Below are 22,737 nucleotides of genomic sequence, written 5' to 3'. Positions count from 1 at the left end.
GAAAAAGACGTTTCAAACACAGCGCATGACAAAACAGTATGTACACAGAAGGTCTGAGGCTGTTCTCCATGTGCTGCAGCAGCAAGATAAACTTTGGGGGAAACAAAGCCCAAAATACAATGAAGTATGTCCCCAGGACCTGCCTCAGATGTTGGTAACCCCTCCTTAAAGGACCGAGATGAATGCACGTCCCCAGCCTGGAATTTGCCAGAGCAGGCTCCCCTGTTTTCTCCCCAGCCTCTCTGCTCTCATTTGTAATTGCAGGACTTGTTAATCAACAACCCAAACGCTAATAAGTTATTTTGCCACATGCTGGCAGTTGCATCTCCTCACCAAGATGATTTACTACACTGCCTGCTGACCTGCAGAGACCACCATCTTGTGAGCCCTTTTTAAGCTCATTCAATTGCCTTCCTAAACATTAATACTGCCCAATTACAAGAGGCAAGAGCTTATTGACACAGGCAGGGCACGTTAGCAGAGCACTGCATCTGTCACTGCTAATGAGTCAAAAATCTACATGCTCATCAAGATTTTCCACATTTTATTTCTTTTAAAACAGGAGAAGATGCATAATAAATAGAAATAAATGTAACAGGCTGGGAAAACAAGGCAGACTACAATAAAGGAGAAGTACAACCCCAGAAAAATAATCATTGACATAAGGATTTTACACATTTTTATATGTAAATATACATACACAAGTGGCAAAACCAGGCAATAGAATAATCTGAAACATTTTAGTTTCAGGATTTTTAGGATACAAATGCAGTTTCAAGAAAGCACTCAATTATGTGAGTTATCCATTAAATTAAGCCTGTCACAGTTTATAAAGGATTACTGAATGTTTAGCTACAACATCTTGCCTTCTTCAGAATTTCAGAGAGTCTAAGAAATTCTAGTGAAGAAAACAGTACTTCATGCAGACTTTCAATGTTTTAATTCTTTACACCTTCCCACTCAGAAGAAAATACAAACCATTCAAAATTGTTGCAAAAGGAAGCAGATCCTCCAGCTGAGCTGGCCTGTGCCTAAGCTTGCCCCAGCCAGCAATAGGAAGCCATGGGAAGCCAGGTTGCCGAAAAAACACCAATCTCGATGCACTCCAGGTGGCCTGCCAAGCCACTGGGGAGATTACCGTGGAGCTCTGCCCTGCTTTCATTGGGACTTCATAGACACATATTTCCATTCCAGCAAATTCAGAAGAAAAAGGGTTTCGTTGGCACTTTTCCCAACCAGCTCGAGCTGTCAGCATGTCTGTAGGACACATTGCGGATCGCTGGAAGCCAAGAGCACAAGCGAAGCAGGGTGACTTTACACAGACGGTGCTAATGGGCACAAGCAACCCAGGTGGGGTTTCAGTGCTCTGTGGCCACCTCAGCAGCACCTGTGCCCCAGCAAACAGGCATTGCCTCTTGCACCCTGCTCTGCACCAGGGGTGACTGGTCCTGAGCTAAAGAGCAGTACCAAACACCTGCATGCACCTACCCATAGACACATTTCCACTAATGCAATGGAAAAATTACACAAATGTAACTGACTAGCGGGCAGGCACAGGTTAACGTTGACAAGCAATTTGCTATGTTCTTCATGAAATAAATTTTCATACAAGCCCTTGGGAGCATGTGAGTATTCGGCCCCCACCATAGCCTAAGCATGGCCTGAAGGGAAAAGGATGCTGCCATGCTGCACCATGGCCACTGATGCCCGCATGCTCCTCTCTGTTTTAGGTCACTGGTACTTGCGGCAGTGAAATCCTAGACAGAAATCCGGGCACACACGGGGTCTGAGAAGTAGGTTAGCCTCCTCGGGCACACAGCCCAGCTGTGCAGGGTAAGGAGTCATTTATTATTTACCAGGGGCCTGATGCAGGCGGCTTGCAGTTTTCTTACCAACTGCCAAATGTCCAGAAAAATGAGGAACCAAAATCCTCTTCTACCTGGACAAGGTTCCAGGTTGGAGGACAGCCACACTCCATAGCAGCCTGGGGAAAGCACAGGGGGTTGGAGGGAGGAGTGAGCTGAAGCTCATGAATTAATCACACAGCACTGATCCATATTCCCCCTTCCCAGCTGTAAATCCCTTCAGGCAGGACACCTTTTTTGCCTAGCTCTCAGATGTATCCTCAGCCACTCCAGTGACCTTTGGGCTCTCTCACAGTACAAAACAACACATTCATTACTCAACACGAGAGGTGACAAGCATGTAAACCTTTCTAGGGTGGCTGCCACCTTTATATTCAGCTAACAGATGTCTCAGTCACTGGTGCCCTGCCTGCTGAGCCCTAAAGGCTCCATACCAAGTTTTCAGTGCATCGCCTGGCAGAAGCAGCTGCCCACCCAGCTCTCCCCAGTGCAAGGCGAGGAAAGCTGCCAGGACCCTCTCCTCCCTCCAGCCTGCCCAGGAAACAGCACAGAACACAGCAAAACAGAGAGACGGGTTTATATTGAACATATTAACTGAGCGATTCACCAGGTGTCAAGATTACAAGATTAAAAATACCCTGCTCTCATTCACATGTGAGGTGCAGACAGCACTGCTGCAAACCCATGCCATTGCTCAGCAATCACTGTGAGGTGTGGGGGCTGAGGTGTTTCTCCTCCGCCCATCACTGCTGCAATGATGCGACTACATCAGTGCAATGCTGTTTGCTTCCAGGCCTTGTGCCTGGCTATGACACAGCATCAGCGCAGCAATTATGCTTATCTTCTCTCTCCCTGCAGCTCCATTTTACAAGCACTCCGGCACCTCCCGGCTGAGCTTGCTGTTTAGTATGATAGTCATTCCTGTGTTCACAGCTCTTTACCTTTAAACCCTGCACACTGCTTTCCTGGTGATTCTTTGCTAACAGCAACCTAGCTTCTCTTGCTTAATCTGGCAGCAAAGCCACAGAGCTTAGTCTGTGACATGACAGCAATTTTCATGGCAGCAGAAGGAGATGCCACAAACTCAGCATCATTTGCTGCATGCAGGAGGAGGGGCTGGCTGCTCAGACACAAGGCTGTGGCTTTCACTCCCTTACAACTATTGTTTGCATTACGGTACGGGCAACACGAAATATCTGTAAGCTAGTGACAGGCACAATTTGAACAAATTGCCTATTTTGCTGAGGTTTTAAAATCAGCTTGTCTCAGCTTTTGTGAAACATGTCCTTATTTTCATCCACTCCAAAGGTACAAGGCCAGCAGAGACAAGCAGCATCTGCATCAACCTGCTGGCTCACGAGCCCGAGCCCTGTTGCCGTCCTCAGTTCTGCAGTGGGCTCTGCACAGCTATAAGAGAAGTCAAATTCCCTTGGTCAGTAAATCATTCTGCTCTGTGTTATTTGTAAATATGATCCAAATGTTAGATTCAAATGTTAGAGCAGGAACAATTGCAAAGAAATTTAAAATTAGCCTTTCTTTAATTCATCTACCCCACTCAGAGCTACAGGTATTTAAAAATATCACAAACAACAAAATTCAAATACATTTTTTACACATACAGTTCTCAATCTGCTTCTAGAACTACTGAAAAACAAAGTAATATAAGAAATAAAACTGCCATCTTCTGATAATTTAATAAACAAGTATTAAGTTGGTGCAGCACGTTAAAATACAATGCAGCACAAGCTATAGCAAACCACACACTTCTCTACAGTATTGATATCCCTGGTACTGCACTGCAGGCACCTTCCAGAGAAAACCACACCTCTATCGGACAAGATGGAGCATGAGGAAAAAAAAAAAAAGAAAAAGAAGAAATCTGCCTTTATCTGTTCGAGCTATCTGAAAAGATTCAAAGAGAATTCAAGAGCAGTGTTTTCATCAAATAGCAGCATCTGTCCAGACTTCAATTCTGATATATGCTATCACATTTTTCGTTTTCTTCCATGAAAGGAATATCTACATATTACATCTCCAACTCCATATCAAGTAAATAACGTATTTTTAATTATTTATAATTTGATTTATAATTTAGCTACAATGAACTTTATACAGCATACCCAGCATATGTGTCTAAATGCTGCTTCATCCTTGGATTTGGGCTTCTACGATTGCTGCATTGCAGCCATGGCCAACTGAAATAGTCTTTGTAACACACTTAGCCCCAGACTTTCCAGGCCTAAAGGAGTACAAAACACTCAACAGTGATTTAATCCTTTGCATAATTCTAAGGACTTACTAGAATATACCATTGTCCTTACATCTCCAGAGCAACAAGGGCGGTATTCTCTAAAATCCAGATTAGTCAATGGCCCTGAAGATGACTAAGGATTTCATGCTAAATAGCAATTTGAAAACAGTTTAATTTCTAAATCCACCTGTATTTCTGGTTCTCTGCCTATAAGTGTGTGTGGTTTAGAAGACATCAGATTAAGCAACACAACAGACATAAGAAGGCATTAGGCTACACAGTTTCAGCCAAGGCATTCATTTGTCCTTTTTTTAGCATTTGCGAGGAAGAATCCTTTGTCGCCAAGGCTTTAAAAAGGTCACTAAGAGTTAGAAAATACACAGCATCCCCAATTTAGAGGGAAGGTTCAAAAGCCATAGGCTGAAGTTTGTGTTCTCCTTGATCACCCAAATCTCCACAAGAACATAACTTGCAAGGGAGAAGTTTCTCAAAGGCAAATGTCCCGCTGACAGACAACGGAGAGATACACTCAGAGCTCCTCTGTGCTTCTCTGCATTCCTCCTTGCAGAGTGATTTCCCATAATATACAAAAGATTTTAAAAATATTTCTTTTGTGGATATATTTGGTTATCTATTGTCAGATCTGTTCAGATTCAGAGCCAATTGAGATACAATACAGTTAAATTACCTTTTTTTAGCAAAGTACTTACAAGTAAGTAACATTTTTTAACTTAATGGCAAAGGAAGAAAGACATCCTTCCCAAGAGGAATGCTTGGTTAAAATACTTTCATAAGGATCAAAGAGCTGTAAATGGGATTTCATGAAGTATTGTCTGCTTGTAGAAGATCTGCTTTTAATCAGTACCATTCTTCCTTTAGAATTTCACGTCTAGGTTACCCTCAATAGGAAGTAATTTTTAGCTAGGCATCATTTCCAATTCATCACTAACGGAGAATCCTGCTTTTAAGGTTTTTTTCCTAACAAATGCACTCCAGTATATGGCAATTAATTTAGGAGGATTATGTTGATGGTAGTAATGCTCTACCTTGGTCTGTAGCCAATATATTCATTCATCTTTATTCATTTAAAAGATCTGATGTTCTTTTGTTTCCCCTTTGGAGACCTGACTTTCTATTCAGCTAGTAATTTCACTCCTTAATCACACAGTCTAAAAAGGCTACTCCTACAGCTACAAACTCCATGGGGATGTCTTCACTGTAAATGTCATCTTTGCTTTGTGTTTAGAAGGGAAGCACCACAAACATCTTATTGATGACAATATTCATTGGCACCAGCAGGGGTTTCACCTAAGTGTGGGCTCGAGGATTGAACCCATTGCACTGTGTGTTGTTATAGCCATCTCTTGGGTTGCACACAGGTTAAGTCAATTAGAGCTGATCTCAAAATCTCAGCAAGGCATTCATAGGAAAGGTCAAACTTGGGAAAAAATAACAGCAATTTACAGCATGGCTGGCTGCTGCGTGCCACTGAACTAAAGATGAGTTTTATCTAAGTTGTAGTTAGAAACCTGCATCAAGTTACTAGGACACATGAGCCTCGGTACCACTCAGTCGAAATCTGCCTAAGACCATAAGGAAACCCTTTTCTGACAGAGGAGGTGGGTGCAAGGGAAGCAGAACAGCAGAAAATGTCCTTGAATATGATGTTAGCAATGCTAATTCACGATCGGCTAATGCAGTGGATACAGATGTGCATAGTTTGCACTTGGACACTTTTTGCTGTTGTGTTGCCTCATGTATCTACTTCACCTGCAATACATAGTAAGTTGCGACACTTGCTGCTCCACCTCCTGTGGTATTGGCACCAGCCCATGAACAACACTTCCACAGTCTCCCAGCTCTGAGCACCGCGTGGTCCCTTAGCCAGTCACGTGCAAGGTGGACAAGGGTGATCAGCTTTACTTAGAGATTTTACATTGAGCGTAGATTTTCCTGAAATCAGCGGGGACATTTATTAGTTGGAGACATTTACTACATACCTAAGCAAGAGCTAAGGCCTTAACCTCTTCAGGGCATGCACTACAAATAGAAACTTTGCATTGTGACAAGTGTATCAAGGGACAAGCAAAAGTAATCCCCAAGTATCTCTGTCCCAAGGGACAATGCCATCAACTTTACATGTAGCAAGATCAGGAACCTGCAAATTATTTTGCTGCTTATCTCTGTTCCATCTTTCTCATCCCTTCAAAAGCAGCAAGAAATTTTTTCCAACTCTCACAGTGTCCAAGTGCTTCACAAGCCAGTGGGCTCCCCTGGCTCCTGCAAAGGAAAATGAAACTTCTCCCTTTTACTGTGTGTATAAACTTGCTTATGAAATAAATGGCAGCAAAGCAGAAAACAGACCCTGATCTCTTGTCAGGAAAGTGGCTCATTGGCAGTAGTCACTCTTGGCACTTGTAAGAAGGAGATTCAGACCTGCTGAATACCCACCTCACCCCATCAGTTATCTTCCCACACATCCAGTATCTCCTTTCCAAACCAGTCCAGCTTCCAGCAAAATTCAGCTCAGCTCCCCATGGTGGCATCAGCTATGATGCTGAACGCCCTGATGCCCTACTGAGGGCACTGACTGACAAACTTGCTGTGGCACTTAAATGAATCACTGCCCCAAACCCTTCTTTCTGTCCCTCTGCCAAAAGCTTCAATCTCCATAGAAATGTCCCCAGAAGAACCTACTCTGAATGTAATTCAAGACACCAGATGGAATTGGCTTAAACATTGTGGCCACTTTTTCTCCTGTAGAAAAAGGAAAGGAAAAGATTTGACACAGAATCATAGAAATGGTGGTTGGAATTCCAACAACTTCTAATGAAGCAGCTAAAGCATCTCCAGAGCTGCCAAGTCCGGTGGAATATGCAATGTGAACTCACAAATGTTCACTGACAGACAAGTTAACTGTGAGGGGCCAAGTCTACTAAACAGCTACAGGTGGAAAAATGTAACTTTAAGTGTTAAGCAAATATTCCAGAATAAGAAGGGGTCTCAGGCCTTGGTGTTTTAAAGCAAGATAAAAAGTGCTGTTTAAATCAGTCCAAGTCTTGCACCAACAGGAAAATAACAATGTGAGACATTGTTCCTATGCCCAGGACTCAGTAGGCTTTTCAAACACTTTTGACAAGTCACACACCAATCTGTGTGTAGCTTCATACTGTTAAGCAAAGGTGGGTGGGGAAAAAAAAGCATGGCATGGGGCGATATGGAAGAGATTCACACCTAGACAAGGACTTCGATTCCCCATTTCTGGAACTCATCATGCCTTACATCTGTAGGACATGTAACCCCGATGGCCAAAAAGTGAATTAGCTGGTGGCTGGCAGCTCTTGCACTGTCTCACACCAGAACACTTCACGTTACCCAGCACTTTGCTCAGGCCAAACAGAAGGTTTCCTATCTTGACCCTCAGTAGTTAGCTTGAGACCAAAGTCTCACACAGCAAAAGTTCAGACGAATACATTTTTTCCTCCTTCAAAGTATTCTGCCATGTTCAAGTCAAGCCTACTTATTTCTCAGCTCTCTTCAAATCAATCACTTCAAAAGGCTAAAACTAAAATTATTCTTTGTGCCCACTCCTCTGAATTTCTCCAGTCTCTCTTCATTTTTCTGCATCTGCTTCTTTTTTTCTCAGCTTGTGCCAACTCTTCTTTTTACTTCCTAAGCTCAATAGTGAGATTCTTCCTCTGTAACACCACATTTTTGAGCTCTGTCTCCCCATGCCTTACAGTCTGCCAGCTCAGGACCAGCAGCTCCTTCCCCCAGTCATATGACAACCCTTGTACCATTCCCAGGAACATTATTGCCTTTTCTAAGATTTGGGCACCATTTGCCTCTCCCATGTCTACCCTTGCATTTGCTTTGTTGACTAGCTATTCTTCCTTTGCTCAGTAGAGTTGTCTTCACACCTCCTCTTCACTGAGCTCACACCAATTATGTTTCAATAGTTGCAATCGCTGCTGGATCAAACAAGTCCTCTAACAGACATTTTACATGCCATATGCTCTTTACTAAAATGTGCTCTGTATATATTGTAACTTTCAGTTCATCTGCGCTGCGGCCTTGCTGAAAAGTACCAAGCACTGTCAAAATACACACTCCCAAATAATTTACAACAGATCTTTCACTGTCATCATCCCCATTGATTCACTGTAATACACTGCACAAGAGGAATATAATAGCTATGTTAAAAGCAATGGGCGGGGAGACATACCCTGGAAAATCTGGTCTGCATGAGAGCATGCCTGCACAACTGAAGCACAAAAGATTGCCACCTCACGCAGAAAAACACCTCAGCAATGGATGTGGCAGCTGACTATTCTACACAGCCTAGGAAATATGCTCCCGCGAATGCGTTCTTGGCCATCCTTACATTATGCAAACCCTGCTCCATCCCCAGCTAACACTTCTGACTGGGGGAGTGAGATCCCCCCAAGGACTTCAATGCATTGCACAGGATGTGGCCAAAGTGCTTACACTTACACTGGTTCAGTGCATCTCACCTGGAGACTGGTCTGGTGCTTCAAATAGAGGTCCTTCCCACAGTAGTTACAGTGAAACGGGCCCAGTTTCTCCAGTCTGACTCACAACTGAATGGTACTTTGCACTGGAGCTGGTGCTCAGCTAACAACAGCAAGCCTGAATGCTGCATGGGATTCATAAAGGGCATGAGGAGAGTCACAGGATAAATTACAAGAAGCATGAATTTTCAAGGCTGAAATGAAAAAAAAAGGCAGGTGCAGAGAGATGCTTGGTGCCAAAGTGTGCCTGTCTGCAACAGTGTCTGTGTTGTCCTAGGTACTTCCAGGAGAAAGGGAAGACGTGAAGGCAGGAATAAAGCTGTTTAAGGAGAAAGGAGTGGGGGGCTATCAGTCAGGCACTGCTGATAGTCTGAAGGGATCAGGAGGTGAGGCATGTTCAGATGAAGCACAAGAAGGCAGTTATGTCTACGTGCACCAAGGGGAGTAACCCAGAAAGAACATCACAGGATTCTCTTCCCAAGAATGGTATTTACTCCCACACTGATCAGGGCTGAAATCGGCCTCTGTCTCTTCCTTCACAAAGTTCCTGATGAGGCAGACCTGACCCCACAGGGATGTTTTGGTCAGGTACTGACCAGTGGCTGGCTGCTGTGGCAGGATACTAGGTGCAGTTCTTGTGTGCTCAGGGATGACTCCTGGACCTATGCAAGGAAGACAGGCTTGCTACAGGAAAATCCACAGCAAAGTATCAGTGCACAGGACACTGAAAAATAAGTTCCTCACTATTCTAAAGAGCAGGAGTGTGTGTGAGAGGGAAAATTTTAAGCACAATAACAAATGACATTTTTATATGATTTCATCATTGCTGTTGTTGTTGTTGCATAATTTCACAGAGCTATCACATTTCCTCAGAGCCCAGAAGGCTTGAAGCTCCAATGTATTTCCTTAGTGGCAGGATGAACTGGAACAGGGCTTTCAAAAGACACATGCAGGCAAATCCAGTGGGCTCTTGTGGGACAGGCAGCACATACAAGGTATAACAAAGAGTGTCTAACTTGCTTTTGCTAGAGGAGAAGGGCCAGAAGTGTAAAACATTAAAACAGAAAAAGGCAGTCCAAGTCTGATGTCTGCCAACTTCACTAATGTTAATTTATGCCTTTGATTTGGTCACAAAACTCAACACTAGCATTAATGAATATTCATTTATAGAAGCTTCAACACATCCCATTTCAAAGAGAGCAAGCTGAGGTTTGGTCTTTCTTTTTCCCAGCAATCCTCTCACCAGCACAGAGAATGAAATTTGTGAGAAGTGAAGAAATTAAAACAAACTGTTGATTGCAAAGCAAGCACACATAATTCTTCCAGTTTCTTCTTTTATTCCAAATTGGAGAAGAAACAACTAGCTATGGGTGGGAACCTGTTACACTCCAGCTGCCCTTCACAAAGCACCTGACACTCACCCAGAGAGCAGCCAGGCCCCCCTCAGTTCAGGGGTACCCTGAGTAACTGCAAGTCATACAATGCACTGAGGACCAAGGTGGAAAGAGCCACCACCCAAAAAGCCACTGCAACACCCAGTCTTGACCACCACACACTACTGCCTGTTGATAGTGGAAAACTGTAAAAATGCACCATTTTGGCTTTAGAATGAGGCTGTTCCCCTCCTGCCAAAACATGCTGGCTAAAGGATTTTTTTTTAACGTAATGCATAAGCTTTGAGGTGCTTACAAGCCTTGTAACACTGGCTCAAATAACGCTTTTAACCATCAGGTTTGCTCATGAAGTTGCCACACCCACCAGTCAGCTCACTCCCCAGCTTCCAACTACAGAAACTTGCCCTTTTTCGCAGTGCCCTGATGGTGCCAGCTTTCCTGGGAAAGCTCCACAAGCCCAAGCCTCTTTGAGCTCACCCTGCTTCCTCGCTCATCTCTGCCCCACAGCAGGAGTGACCCCATCACCCACTGATCTGCCCCCTCCAAGAGGAAAGCAGGCACCAGCCCACAGACAGACACTAGCTCTGGAGAAAATCTCTTTGTGACCTAACTCGGGGGGAGATTTCCCCTGAAGCCCCCCTCCCCACCAGCTCTGGCTATTCTTTATCCCCAGCCCTGTCGATCCACTGTATCTAAGGGAAACAATATACCAAATCAGAGGATTTCAGATCCTTTCTTTCTGGCATGGAAAGCACTCTCTATTGTAGTCCTGCTCGGGGATAAAAGCATCTAGCAGGAGACAGGCACAGATAGGAAGAGGATGGTTATGATTAACTCTTTGACTTCTGATCCCCACCATGTCTTATGTATTAATAGCGCGCAGAGATGTTGGTGCTGGCATCATGGCGCTCTTTGATTTTCTACGCTTCCCCCCGCCATCTCTCCGCACCCCCGGCCCATCCTGGCCCACCGCACCCTGCCCCCGCTGCCGGGGGGGCTGCGCTGCCCCTGCCCGCTGCCGGGGGGCGGTGGCGGGGGCACGTTGTACTGCGGATCGTCCCCTCCCTCTTTTGTTCTGCCTCGCCCGGCGGACGAGCCTCCCCGGGCCCTGCTCCTCGGGAGGGCGGCACCGCCGACCCCGACCCCCGGCCCCACCAGCGCCCGTGGCAAGCCTGCCGCCGGCCCTCCCCGCCGCGACCCACCGCCGCCAGCCCCAAGCTGGCGAGACAGCGCGCAACGCTGAGCCCCGGCTGTGCGGAGAGGGAGGAAAGCGAAAACATAAAAAAAAAATACATAAAATCATATCACTCCCAGCCTGGAGCTCCAGCAGGAGGAGGAGAGGGCACCGGCGCCCGCACCCATCCAGCCCCGGGGAAGCTCGGCCGCAGACCCGCAGCCGGCCGGGCTCCCGCCGCCATCCGCCGGGCACGAAGCGGCCGCTGCGCTCCCGCCTCACGCCCTTCCCCACCCCGCTAACAAAGGAGCGAGGGCAGCGGCTCGCTGCGTGCAGGGATCGGCTTACCGTTATGTGAGGGATGCTCTTCTTGCCCTGGTAAGACATGTCGGCTCTCGCTAGCGCCGGGCGCACGCAACACACCCCGAGAAGCAAGCCGAGCCCGACTGAACAATATCGGTGGTAATACGAGGAACAATAATTCGGAGCCCGGTTGGGTGATGGGGTGGGGCGGGGGCTACCCGGCAGAGCTGTGTAATGGAAGCAAAGTTTCCTCGCCCAGAAGGGGAAGAGGAGCCAGGCAAACCAGGCACCTTTTTTCCGGCTGCAATAAAACAGGGACGCAGCTCCCGAGGGGGTCGGCGAGCGCTGCCTCTCCCGGCGGCAGCAGCGCCCTCCCGGCTGCAGGTCGGAGCAGGATTCGCTCAGCTCAACCCAGGAAGCGTTTCCTTCCCTCCTGTCCCCCACCCCTGCCCCCCCAGCCTCCCTTCCCAGTCTATCAATCCAGCCGGAGCCTCCCTTTCTCCTGCATCGGCGCTGGGAAACACCGCCCCCCAGCTCCGCCGCCGCCCCGCTCGCAAGCTGAGGTCACCGGCGGGGTCCCACGCGTGGGCTCCCACAAGGTGAAGAACCGGGGATGGGTCCTACTGCGCAGCACATGGCAATGGCACTGCCTTCTCTGTCCCCATGGCACTGACCCCGATGGCACTGCCCTGCTCTGTCCCCATGGTACTGACCCCAGTGGCACTGCCTTTCTGTGTTCCCATGGCAGTGCCTTAATGTGTCCCCATGGCACTGCCCCTGATGGCACTGACCTGCCCTGACCCCACGACACTGCCTGCTCTGTCCCCAATGGCACTGACTTCAATGGCACTCCCTGCTCTGTCCCACCAATGGCTGTGACCCCAACAGCGTTGCCCTGCTTTGCCCTCCTCACTGTCCTAGTGGCACTCCCTGTCCCTACTCAACTGCAGGAGAGGAAATGTGGCTAATTGAAATCCTTCCATCTTTTCTGACTCACAGAGTGCCTCCCTCCGCCTTGATTAAGGCTCCATGCACAACTGAAGGAAGGGTAAAAGGCGCTGCAAAGTCGTGCCTAAATTAATCCCCAAACAACAAAGAACTAGTGGGTTTTAGCACACCTATCCCTGCGACGCATACAGAAGTGCAATGCATTTCCTACCCAGGCCACATCCCTGACACGTCTCCCTCCCTCCTTGCAAAAAGCTCCAGCCACCACTGTACAGGGGTGAGGCACGTGGTTGCTGCTTACAGCAACCTTTGTAAAACAATGGCCAAATCTTGCCAACTTCACTCCCAACCTCGTCCTCACTCCCCTCTTCACCCAAGTCCAATCCAGAGCCAGACAACTTTGGAAGCACAGTATGATCTGGAGGGCTAACAAGCAATGTGGTCGCTAACCTGAGTCTCGGGCTGAACTAGGTGGCAGGGAAGAAGAGGAAGAGGCATCAGGGATGTCCCAGAAGATGGGGGAACATTCAGGATGTGCTGTGCCCTCCCGCTGCCCCAGGGTGCTGATGGAAAGGACAAGGGTTCAGGTGAGCTGGGAAAGAGAAGACTGCACTGCAGCTGGCAGCCTCTGAAGGCAACCTGAGGTCGTTGCAGTGAAGCAGCACCATCGCAGGCGCAATGTCCCACCAGGCCCTGCCTGCTCGCTCCAGTGTCACACCACAGTGGGCACCCACTGGTCTACACAAGAGGCCACATATCACCTGCACCCAGACCACAGAACGGAGAGGACCCACACCCCATTGATGCCCACGTTGAAGAGTAAGAGGAAAGAGAGGAAGCTGTTGGTTTAGCCTATGGAAAGAGCAGAGCATGGACAGGCCATACAGCCTGCAGGCTGGGTGCTAAGAGAAAGGGTACATCTGTGCAGAAACATGACTGCAAGGCCGCATTTCTTTCTAAAGGAGAAATCAATGATAGCCCCGGTTCCCAGGAGGGCCAGCCTGCCGGGTCTGCCTCCAGCCTGCGTGCCACAGACAGAATGGAAAAGCACAGCTGGCAGCGGCTGGCCAGGCTCACCAGCCACACTTTTTCCTTAAGTCTACAATATGAGCCCAGGTTGCATCACCAGAGGTGGAGAAACCCCGGGCAAACGTTTCAGCAGATCCTCCTGCCTTAGGCTCTCCCTGCCGAGAAGACAATGAAGGCGCACGGGGAGAAGGGGAGAACCGGGGGTAGAGCCGGGGTCTGTGCGTGGGACAGGCTCCGCGGAGTTTCCCGGCGAGCCCGGAAGTGCAGCGGCGGCCGCTTTGTTCCGGGGGGCGGCGGGAGGGGCCGCGGGGCTCGGGCTGCCCTCCAGCCCACCCGGCGCGGGCAGCGTTTTACCAGCAGGAAGGGAAACGAGAAAACTCATCACTATCACTTACAAAGGAAAACAATTTCTGGGGTTGTGCCCCCTGCCTCCACTAAGCTCAGGCAAGCAAGTTTAGGAGTCAGCTGGGCTCATCCTATAGCATCACCGTGCCGGCGAGAAGGGGACCGTGCCCCTCCGACCTCCCGTGCCGAAACTCCCCCGCGAAGGCGTCCCCGTCTCCCCGCGCCGGCGAGCGGGGCTCTGCGGCACGGCTCGGCTCGGCTCGCCCGGCGAGCGGGGGCGGCGGCTCCCGCCCCCCGACCCGGGGCCCCGCTCACCTGCCCATTGTCCTGGCCCTGCAGCATCTCTTTCCCCACGGGGTATCTGATCTCCACGCCCGGGGTCTTGTCCTCCCGGTCTCCCGGGGAACTGATGACGGAGCCAGAGACCTCGCTGATGTCGCTGGCGGTCTCGCTGTAGTTGTCCCCTCCATCCAGCATGTCGTGCCGGCTGCCGCTCCGCGGAGTCCGAGACCCTTTCTTCCCCACGCTGTAGGCGTCGAAGTCGATGGTTTTGTTCTCATAGGCCCCCTCCACGGAGGCGAACATCCCCCCATATTTCTGCCGCGGTGTCTGGGCTGTCGTACCCGGCCTAGCTAGATACACAGGCAGGTCATCTTCTTTATTCCAGTTCCTCTTTCTCTCGGCCATTCTCGCTGTCCGGATCTCTCCCTCTCTCTCTCTCTCTCTCTGCCTCCCACTTCTCTGCACCTTCTACTACCGGGATAGGCTGTTAGTGACCATAAAAATGAATGGATGGATGCAGCAGTGGCGAAGCTGGGTTGGCTGGTGGGATCTTTCCCTTAGGGAGATGCAAGCGTTAACCTCCCTCCCCCCCCACCCCCCGGAGGAAAAGAAAAAAAGAAAAAAGAAAAATTTAAAAAAAATGAAAAATAAGAGAGAAAGATAGAGGAAGAAATAAATCCAAGCGGGATTTAAAAATAGCCGTGTTAGTAAAGAGCACGTGAAAATAAAGTACAAAGAGCGGAGCGGAGAGGGTGGCAGAGGCAGGTGATTGGAAAGCCCTTGACGAATAGGAAGAGCAGCAGCAATTCCCAGAGCAAGGACCGCAGTGCACACGCTCCCCCGGTATAAAGAATGATCCGGGGGGCGGGAGGCAGGGGGAGGAGGGAGCCCTCTACATGCACACAGAGCCGATGCAAACAGGGTCCTTCTCGGCGGGCGGGCGCCAGTCACCTGCTGCTACGTGGCTTCAGCAGAGAGAAAAAATTAAAAAAGAGAGGAAAAAAGGAAAAAAAGAATACCCCAAATCCCCCCAGCCTCTCCCCCGAGAGAGCCGGAGGGAGTTTCTTCCACTTTGCACACTCACATTCCCCCCGCCTCCCTCCGCAGGAGGAGGCTGCGGCGGTGCCGGGCGGGGGGCGCGGCCGCGGCATCCTGCGGTGCGGAGTGCGGAGTGGAGGCGGGCCAACCCCGCACTGCGCCCCGCCGCTCGGGGGCGGTCGGCGACCGCAGGGTGACCGGCAGGTAGAGGAGGAGGGGTGTCCGGGGTGGGCGGTGGAAGCACAAGCTGCCCCAGGCCCCCGGGGCAGGGGGGCTGGCGTGCCCTCTCCTTGCCGCAGCAGCTGGTGCCCGGGGGGGTGTCGGCGGCCCCGCTCTGCCCCGCCGCCCCCGGCCACCGCCCCCCCGCCGCCGTGGGGGCGTCCGATCCCGGCGCGCAGGCAGCAGGCAAGGCGGCAGCAGCCGGCCCTGACACGGAAGTGATCGCGCCGAGCGCTGCCTGCGCCGTTTGCTCCGCCACCGGGGACGGGGCGCCTGCGGGCGGTGGCTCCGCGGGCAGCGGTGAGCAGCCGGCCCAGCCCGGAGCGCCCCGAGCGGCGCCCCGCCGGGAGCCCCGCGGAGCCGGGAAGGGCGGCGCGCCCCGCGGAGCTGTCCCTTCAGCACCCGGGGCGGCATCCCCGGCCTGACTTTGGCAAACGCGAGACAGCCACGGGAGCCTGACACCGAGGGCTTCGTTTCGCTTTGAGGGATGCCGGTTCTCAAAATCAAAGAGGGTTTTTTAAAGCAGGAGGAGTGGAGAATGTGTTACCCTCAACTCCTCACAGACCACTTGAGAAAGTCCATCTTTACACCTCTACCTGTCTTACAATGCCTGAGATCATCCACTGAAATCACAAAACTTTGGACACTCCTACACACACAGCCAATCTCAGACAATTCTGACAGTCTTTGAATACACCAGCAGTTACATAAGGAGCATTTTCTATTGCTCTGAAAGAATATATTGGAACAAACTGTTCTGAGATTGATTAAACAACTAAGCAAATTTGAAGCAGTGAATCAATCATAACACCTGTTTAGTGCTCACATAGAGCATGGTTATGCCATTTGAATACAAGCCCAGCCACACAGCCCTACTGTCTATGGCCCACAGGCATGCCTGGTCATCCCAGCACAAGAAAAATCACAAGCTGTATATTGATGAAGAAAAGTGAGAGGTGAAAGACAGAGGTCCATGGGATTTCATGAGAAGCAAGTCCAGATAACCATCTTTCTCATTAGATACTACCCATGCACCAAACCCATGTAAAAAGCAGTGATGTAAAATACCTGAGCACTGCCAAAACAAGTCAAAGGAAAACTTGATATTCTCCATTTGTTAGAATACAGTGGTGCCTTCTGTCTTGAATGTCCTGGTACACTGTGTGTTGTTTGCATGAAGGGAATTAGGGAAATAGTCAAAAGTTCACTGATTGTTAACACACTGATTTTAGCAGTTGCAGCATCATGACTGGCATTTCTGAGAACATATTGCCCAGGATTCCACAGTTAACTTAATAAACCCTGCTACCACATTAAAACATTAATATCACATGGAAGTTTCACTGGTGTGTGGAAAAATAAGTACACCTTGTAGGACATTGCTTTGTTGCTTCCTTAAATTCTTCTCCTGTATTGATTTTTTTGTTCCTAATGGTAACATTTTATTTATCGATCATGTTGGGAAAAAAATTCAATTTGCTCCTCCACAGGACACCAAATCCTGATAGTGAAATAATCAGGTGGTACACGGACTGCTATGTGTAACCTGCATGTCTTTGTCAGTATTGGAAAAATAATTCGTTTTAAGAGATATTTCTTTACCATCGATTTGAAACTCCAGAAAATATTTCTGGTGGTCCCATAATAGGTCCAATATGTTGTATGTAGTGCGTGCATCTGCAAAATGAAGCCCATCTTTTATTTAACATCCATAAAGCTAAGAAAGATGGACTCTGTTCATCCTTGGATCTAGTTAGATAATAATTGTTCAGGTTTCTATAACTGCTTATTTTTTTTTAAATGACAAATAATAATGCTATTTTTTTCAGTATTAAGCTAGCCCATTCATCTTAATGCTAATACATGAGATTCAGAACATGTCAAATCAATGCTTTAGAATGCAGCATAAAACTTTCAAGTCAGAAATAGGTATAAAATAATATAAAAGTCTTTCTTTGTTTTTAAATGGATTTTTTTGCACATTGTAGCCCTTACTGTTCTTCTCTTCATTAAGAGATAAAGCTGCAGTATTAGGTGCTACAGAAGCAGACCTAGTTACAGCCTGATAGCCTGTCACTCAGCTAGTTTACCTAAAAACATGTATGCAACTTTGGAGAAATATATTGCTTTGTTATATTGTCTTGTAGACACTGCATCCCATCGTGTCTTGACAAAGACCGATGAAAAGAGGATAGAAATTGATTGAAAGTGTACTCTCTTCCTACAGGACTTCTAATCTTTATACTGGTATAGCATGAATGACAAAGAAATCATATTCCAAACAGAGTAGATGAGAGAGAGCAGAAAACCTAGGGACGTGCTTGCTTCATACAACAAAAACCTTCAACAATAGTCCAACAAGAAAGATATAATTTATTGTTTTGACTCCAGTTGTAGCTGGAACTCTTCTTGCAACAGTGTGAACATTGTGAGTGCACACTTGCAAAAGTGTGAACACCAGGACTTCCCTGGTGCAGGTGCTCAGAGAATATGCAGTGTACATTTTGCATATATTTTTCTTATTGTAAATTTTATGACAGAATCATCAGACCAAAAAAGGCACAAACAACCCAAAGGGATTGAGTGTGACAAAGTCCCAAGTTTTCTTACTCCCAGAGAAGTGATTTGAGTTGTTAAGGTGCGGAATCAGCCTCCCTCTCTCTGCTCCACATGACTGTTGTATCTCTGGCTGCACTGGCCTCCTCGCCCAACAAAACCCCACCCCACAGGTTGGTGATTTGGAACCATAGATCTAAAAGCCCACAAGCTGGGGAAGTCTCAGATTTTCCACTTCCTCAGCGGTGATCCAGCCCATTCCGCTAATTCATATTAATTCTATTAAATCAGCAAAAGTTGAATGGCAGCTCCTCCACCAAGAGGAGCAAGAACTCAGGCTTGTTTCCTTACCTTGTTAGAAGACCAGGTGGCCCGTTGCTCAACATAGAGACTTCCTGGTTCCTATCCAGGGATATAGTTGTATTTGCAACTATATTTCAGAAGCTCCACCACCATTTTAGAATTAAAAATAATTTAAATTATAAAGTTTTTAATTTAAAATATGCATACATTTAATATACAAAATTATACAAATTATACATTTAACTAACATAGAAAAATACATCTTGTTAACAAGATAAAATGTCAACATATCTTACATAATTAAAGTGAGAGTTACAAATCTGTGATAATCATCAAGTAGACTTTGTGACTTCATTACAATTCTGTATCCTTCCTAAGTATACTGAAAATTAATACATATGTACAGTATCTATGACAAATGTCTTAGAGTGGAAATCTTTGCTGAAAAGTTATTCAGAAGGCTATAATGGAACAGATCAAAATGAGAGTGGCCTCTTTCATGTTACTGAAGCTTCTCACTTAGCTGAGACCAATCTGACCCCTAACTATATGGTGGTCATGAGTCAGTGTTTAAAATTTTTGCATATATTTACAAACACCCAACCCTCCCCAATCTAGCTGGTACATCTGGTAAATAAGTATCACACCATGAGGGCCAGCCTTTTTGTGCATTCTTTGACACCTCTTCAAATGGATCCCAACTTGTGGCTCTAACAACTGCTCTTCATGACTTCTGGTCACCATCCCACTACTGGCTGTGCTAAGGAGTTAAATATAATACCTGCACAGCAATGGAGCCTAAAAGGCAAGATCTCTATATATTGTTCATCCCAGATTTCTCACTAATACCTCAGGAGGTGGTGAAATATCTTTGTTCCAGTCTAACAAATGTGTGCAGTAAGTCTTTACTCCTTATTTAATTTACATGGTTTCTTTTTCCAAGTTCCAAACAAAAGACATAAACATAATTTATAAACAAGCTATAAAATCTGTTCATGCTGGGTCTTGTCTTACCTACTGCGAGCCATGTAATGGTTTGCTTTGAACTATTTACATATTCTTTAAAACTTACTTGTCATTACAGGGAGCAAAATAGAAAATCATCACCACTCTGATTTTCAGGTCGTCCTTTTTTCCACCTTTCTTTTTTTTTTTTATTTTTTTTGTAACTCTGTACTAACAAATTCCTTTTAATTCCCAAATGATAGAATTCACTCATGTTCTAAATGCTTATTCAGCTTTTCCTAAGATCTGCTTAGTACCATCAGTGAGTACATGAATTACCTCACACAGGCCTTTTTTTTGCACAGAAGTATTTTTCACCTGTTAACTACATTTTCTTGCTTTTTTTTAAAAAAAGACAATATCACAATTCAGAGAGTAGAGAAATGTAGTTTTTCAGCATTGGTTAGAGCACACTGTGCAGTAACTTCTTACACGGGAATCTACAGTTGTGTATTCATATTCCCATAGCAAGAATCTGTGTTTCACAGAGAAACAATAATGACCAGAGATTTTATGCCACAGACCCCAACAACTCCAAATCAAGGCAGATGTCCACAACTACTAATCTCTCTTTTCCTCTCCTATGTGCACAGAAAACATTGAAGTATGATGTTGAAGTATCTATCATATGTGAGCATTTCTTAAGCCAAGTAGAAGCAAGCATGAAATCCAGGTCCCAGGGAAGCCAGTGGAAATTTGCCTGTCACTTCAGTGGTACAAGCATTTCATCCAGCACATTTAAATTTACTCCCCTTTTTTTTATTTTTTTTTCTTTACTTCCAACTTTCTTACTTGCCAAATAATAGTTTATGCATGGATTACAGTGGCAGAACTTAAATTAGCTAGATTTTTTAAATCACATCCTATATAAGAAACAGAATATTCTATTTCCTAACATTTGTGCAGGGACAAAAATTCCTGTCCATAATCCCATGGCTACTGATTTCTAACACAAATATGTTTGGAGCCAAAGGCACAATATATTTTAAAGGAATTCTGCTAAAGCAGGAAAGAGGTTTGAACAAGTTTCTGTAATCCTAAGGTCTGTTCCCCCTCTGCCTCCTTAAGGCACTAAAGGATTTCCAAAGGATTAGTGGCAAAACCCAGCATGCACATGTCCCTCCCTCCACCCCACAACCACAGTAAATTCAAATACTGAAATCCTTCATCTGCAAGTGAGAAATAACAGGTAGATTTATGAAACAGAGATCAGGGTTTCCACGTTCTAAAAGGCCACAAGGACAAACATCAGTCATGCCTTAGCAGGAGGTTTATCCTGGGAACTCTGCTGTGTATGTGAAATATTTCATTGCAATTGTATTATTCTGAATGTAATATGATTATCATGCTGGAATCAATCATTATACTTCCAGCATCTGCCATCCATAGTGGTCTGAAGAACAGAATTTGGGATTTAAAGGTTGTGCAAGGAGCTGTGGAAATACTGCCAGCTGTGTTTTCAATATCCCACAATGCTCTGTACAGTAGAGTGTATGTAAATAAGCAAACTATCAAAGACATTCTATTTTCCATGTAACATTGCCATTTTTTCTATTTAAGGTGACAGAGAAGATTGCATGTACTTACGCAGCACTTAGCAGCATCTTAATTTTGACTGTAAGGAATTTGGTCAAAGCAATATTGTGCATACAAAGCAATCAGAACAAAGTGCCCAATTTTGCATTCTGAGAAAGTTTAACACAAAGCAACAATACACATGAAGTATCCTCTGGCATGTTTACCATAGATAGCACAAATAAACCAGTTAACTTCTGCTTAACAAAAGGAAGCCGAGCAGACCATAACAACTAGACACCACTTTTCACCATAAGGCAACTAGAAAATAATAGTTAGGTTCTCTGTCTCAGCTCATAATCTCACGTTAAAATTTTACTTCTTTCTTACAATTATTTGAGGTAAAGTTGAGATTTTAATTCTCGATCCTCAGCCACGTGAAATGCACAAACTGGTCTATCAATGTAATTACTGAACAGGCTTTTCCAATATTAGTGAGACAATTTTCGTATTAGGAGGTGGCAGAACTTAAAGGAGATCAATGTGGTACAAACCACAAAGAACAAAGCATGTTCTACATTCATTATGATAATCGCTTTAAAATAAAACCAAATGGCAGAAAGCCTTCTGGACAGAAAGCCAAATGGACAGGTTCATTACCAACATTTATAATTTATGGTGAGAGATTAGGTATAAATACTAGGAAAGAGGCATGATGTTTTAGTTCAACACTTAATTCAAAAGTAAGAAGTAGCGTTTAATTGCCTGAGTGTTGTAGAAATGATGTATGTTTTCGGGTGGATAGTATGCAAATGTATAGAGGCCTACACATATGTCATTGCTTTATTTTAAGGACTTGTAGTTAAGCTTCAAGTGTTACCATGCCAACATGTCATCTTGTTACTAATCATAATCTAGAAATGCACATTACATTAATCTGATTTGGGATTCCGCAGTTTATTATCCTTCAGCCTTCTTTCAAAGGAGATCTGTAATTACTGGGCGACTAAGCATTATAAAGACAGCACATTCTAGCAGTTAGCTCCACATTTAAAAAAAGGAATGCAAGTAATAAAACAGTTGTCAAAACTGAGAGTGCATTACGTTGTAAGGGACAGTTTGAGAGAACAGTATCCACAGCTGCTCCCATTCAGGACAACACAAGTATTGTCACTGACTTCAACAGTGCTCCGTGCAAGCCTTTAGTTAAAGAAGGAATGGGTGTATCCATATGATCCCTTACACACAGGTCTTGTGCCTGCATTCGCATCTCCCTGCCTTCACAAATGGAAACTCAGATATGAATACCATGGGTTATGGGGGCATAAATCTGCATTGTGCATTGTGGTTGCAAAATGTGTTTGCATCAGGTGTACTGTTACCAACCAGTGTGCACAAAAACACCTATTTCAGGAAAAGCATGTATGCATGTGAATACTTATCTGAAAGTTAAATTCAGTGCAGCCTATTCATGTGGTTGAAATAATCAATCCAGAGTATTAGGACACAGTGCTTTGAAGTTCCAAGTGCCTCACAGTGCACATGAAGTACATTCTCAATTCCTACTTACCCTTGTAAAAATGCAGTTCTCTCACATTTACTAAACAGTTTGTACCCTCAAGTACCACATCCTCAGAAATACTAAACATCCTAACTCAGATCAAAGGCAACGCTCAAAGCCATATGAAGCTGAAGATGTTACATGCCCACACAAGCCGACCCATGAAGACTGAGATCTGTGCTTAAATTGATCATCCCTTTAAAATGCAAATACTGACATCCCAAGAAACAAAACTCAAACCACACATTGTGTTGGCTTGCACGGCCACTACAGGAGGTGGCTAAAATGTGGCAGATAGCAACTCAGGGCAACTTCTCAGTTTTTCCCATAATGAAGCACCTGTGGTCACCATCAGGTCAAAGCACTTTTCATCATTCTTCAGAGCAGTATTGCTTCATCTGTGTGACGTTCTTCCCT

At 46.1% G+C, this 22,737-nt stretch overlaps 2 protein-coding genes across 6 annotated transcripts in view; both read right to left on the bottom strand.

Annotated features, from left to right (window-relative positions):
* The window catches only part of CRMP1 (collapsin response mediator protein 1), a 50,429-nt gene extending 35,143 nt beyond the window's left edge, over window positions 1–15,286 (bottom strand). Inside the window, exon 1 of one of the 3 annotated variants that reach the window (XM_005501333.4) lies at window positions 14,157–15,286. In XM_005501333.4, the coding sequence (XP_005501390.2) occupies window positions 14,157–14,528 (372 nt within the window). In that variant the 5' untranslated portion in view covers window positions 14,529–15,286. Of the gene's footprint in view, window positions 1–11,564; window positions 12,095–14,156 lie in introns of those variants that run through there. The other 2 variants (XM_065060491.1, XM_065060492.1) reach the window with 2 other exon arrangements.
* A 3,238-nt stretch (window positions 15,287–18,524) lies between these two features.
* C4H4orf50 (chromosome 4 C4orf50 homolog) overlaps window positions 18,525–22,737 on the bottom strand; it is an 81,360-nt gene continuing 77,147 nt past the window's right edge. For all 3 annotated transcript variants that reach the window (XR_010472115.1, XR_010472116.1, XR_002412016.2), the window contains one exon: window positions 18,525–22,735. The gene's annotated coding sequence lies outside the window, so the exon portion shown is untranslated. The remainder of the gene's footprint in view (window positions 22,736–22,737) is intronic.

Source organism: Columba livia, chromosome 4 (assembly GCF_036013475.1).
Source record: "Columba livia isolate bColLiv1 breed racing homer chromosome 4, bColLiv1.pat.W.v2, whole genome shotgun sequence".
NCBI classification, from domain to species: domain Eukaryota; kingdom Metazoa; phylum Chordata; class Aves; order Columbiformes; family Columbidae; genus Columba; species Columba livia.
This window is presented reverse-complemented; position numbering and strand designations above follow the sequence as displayed.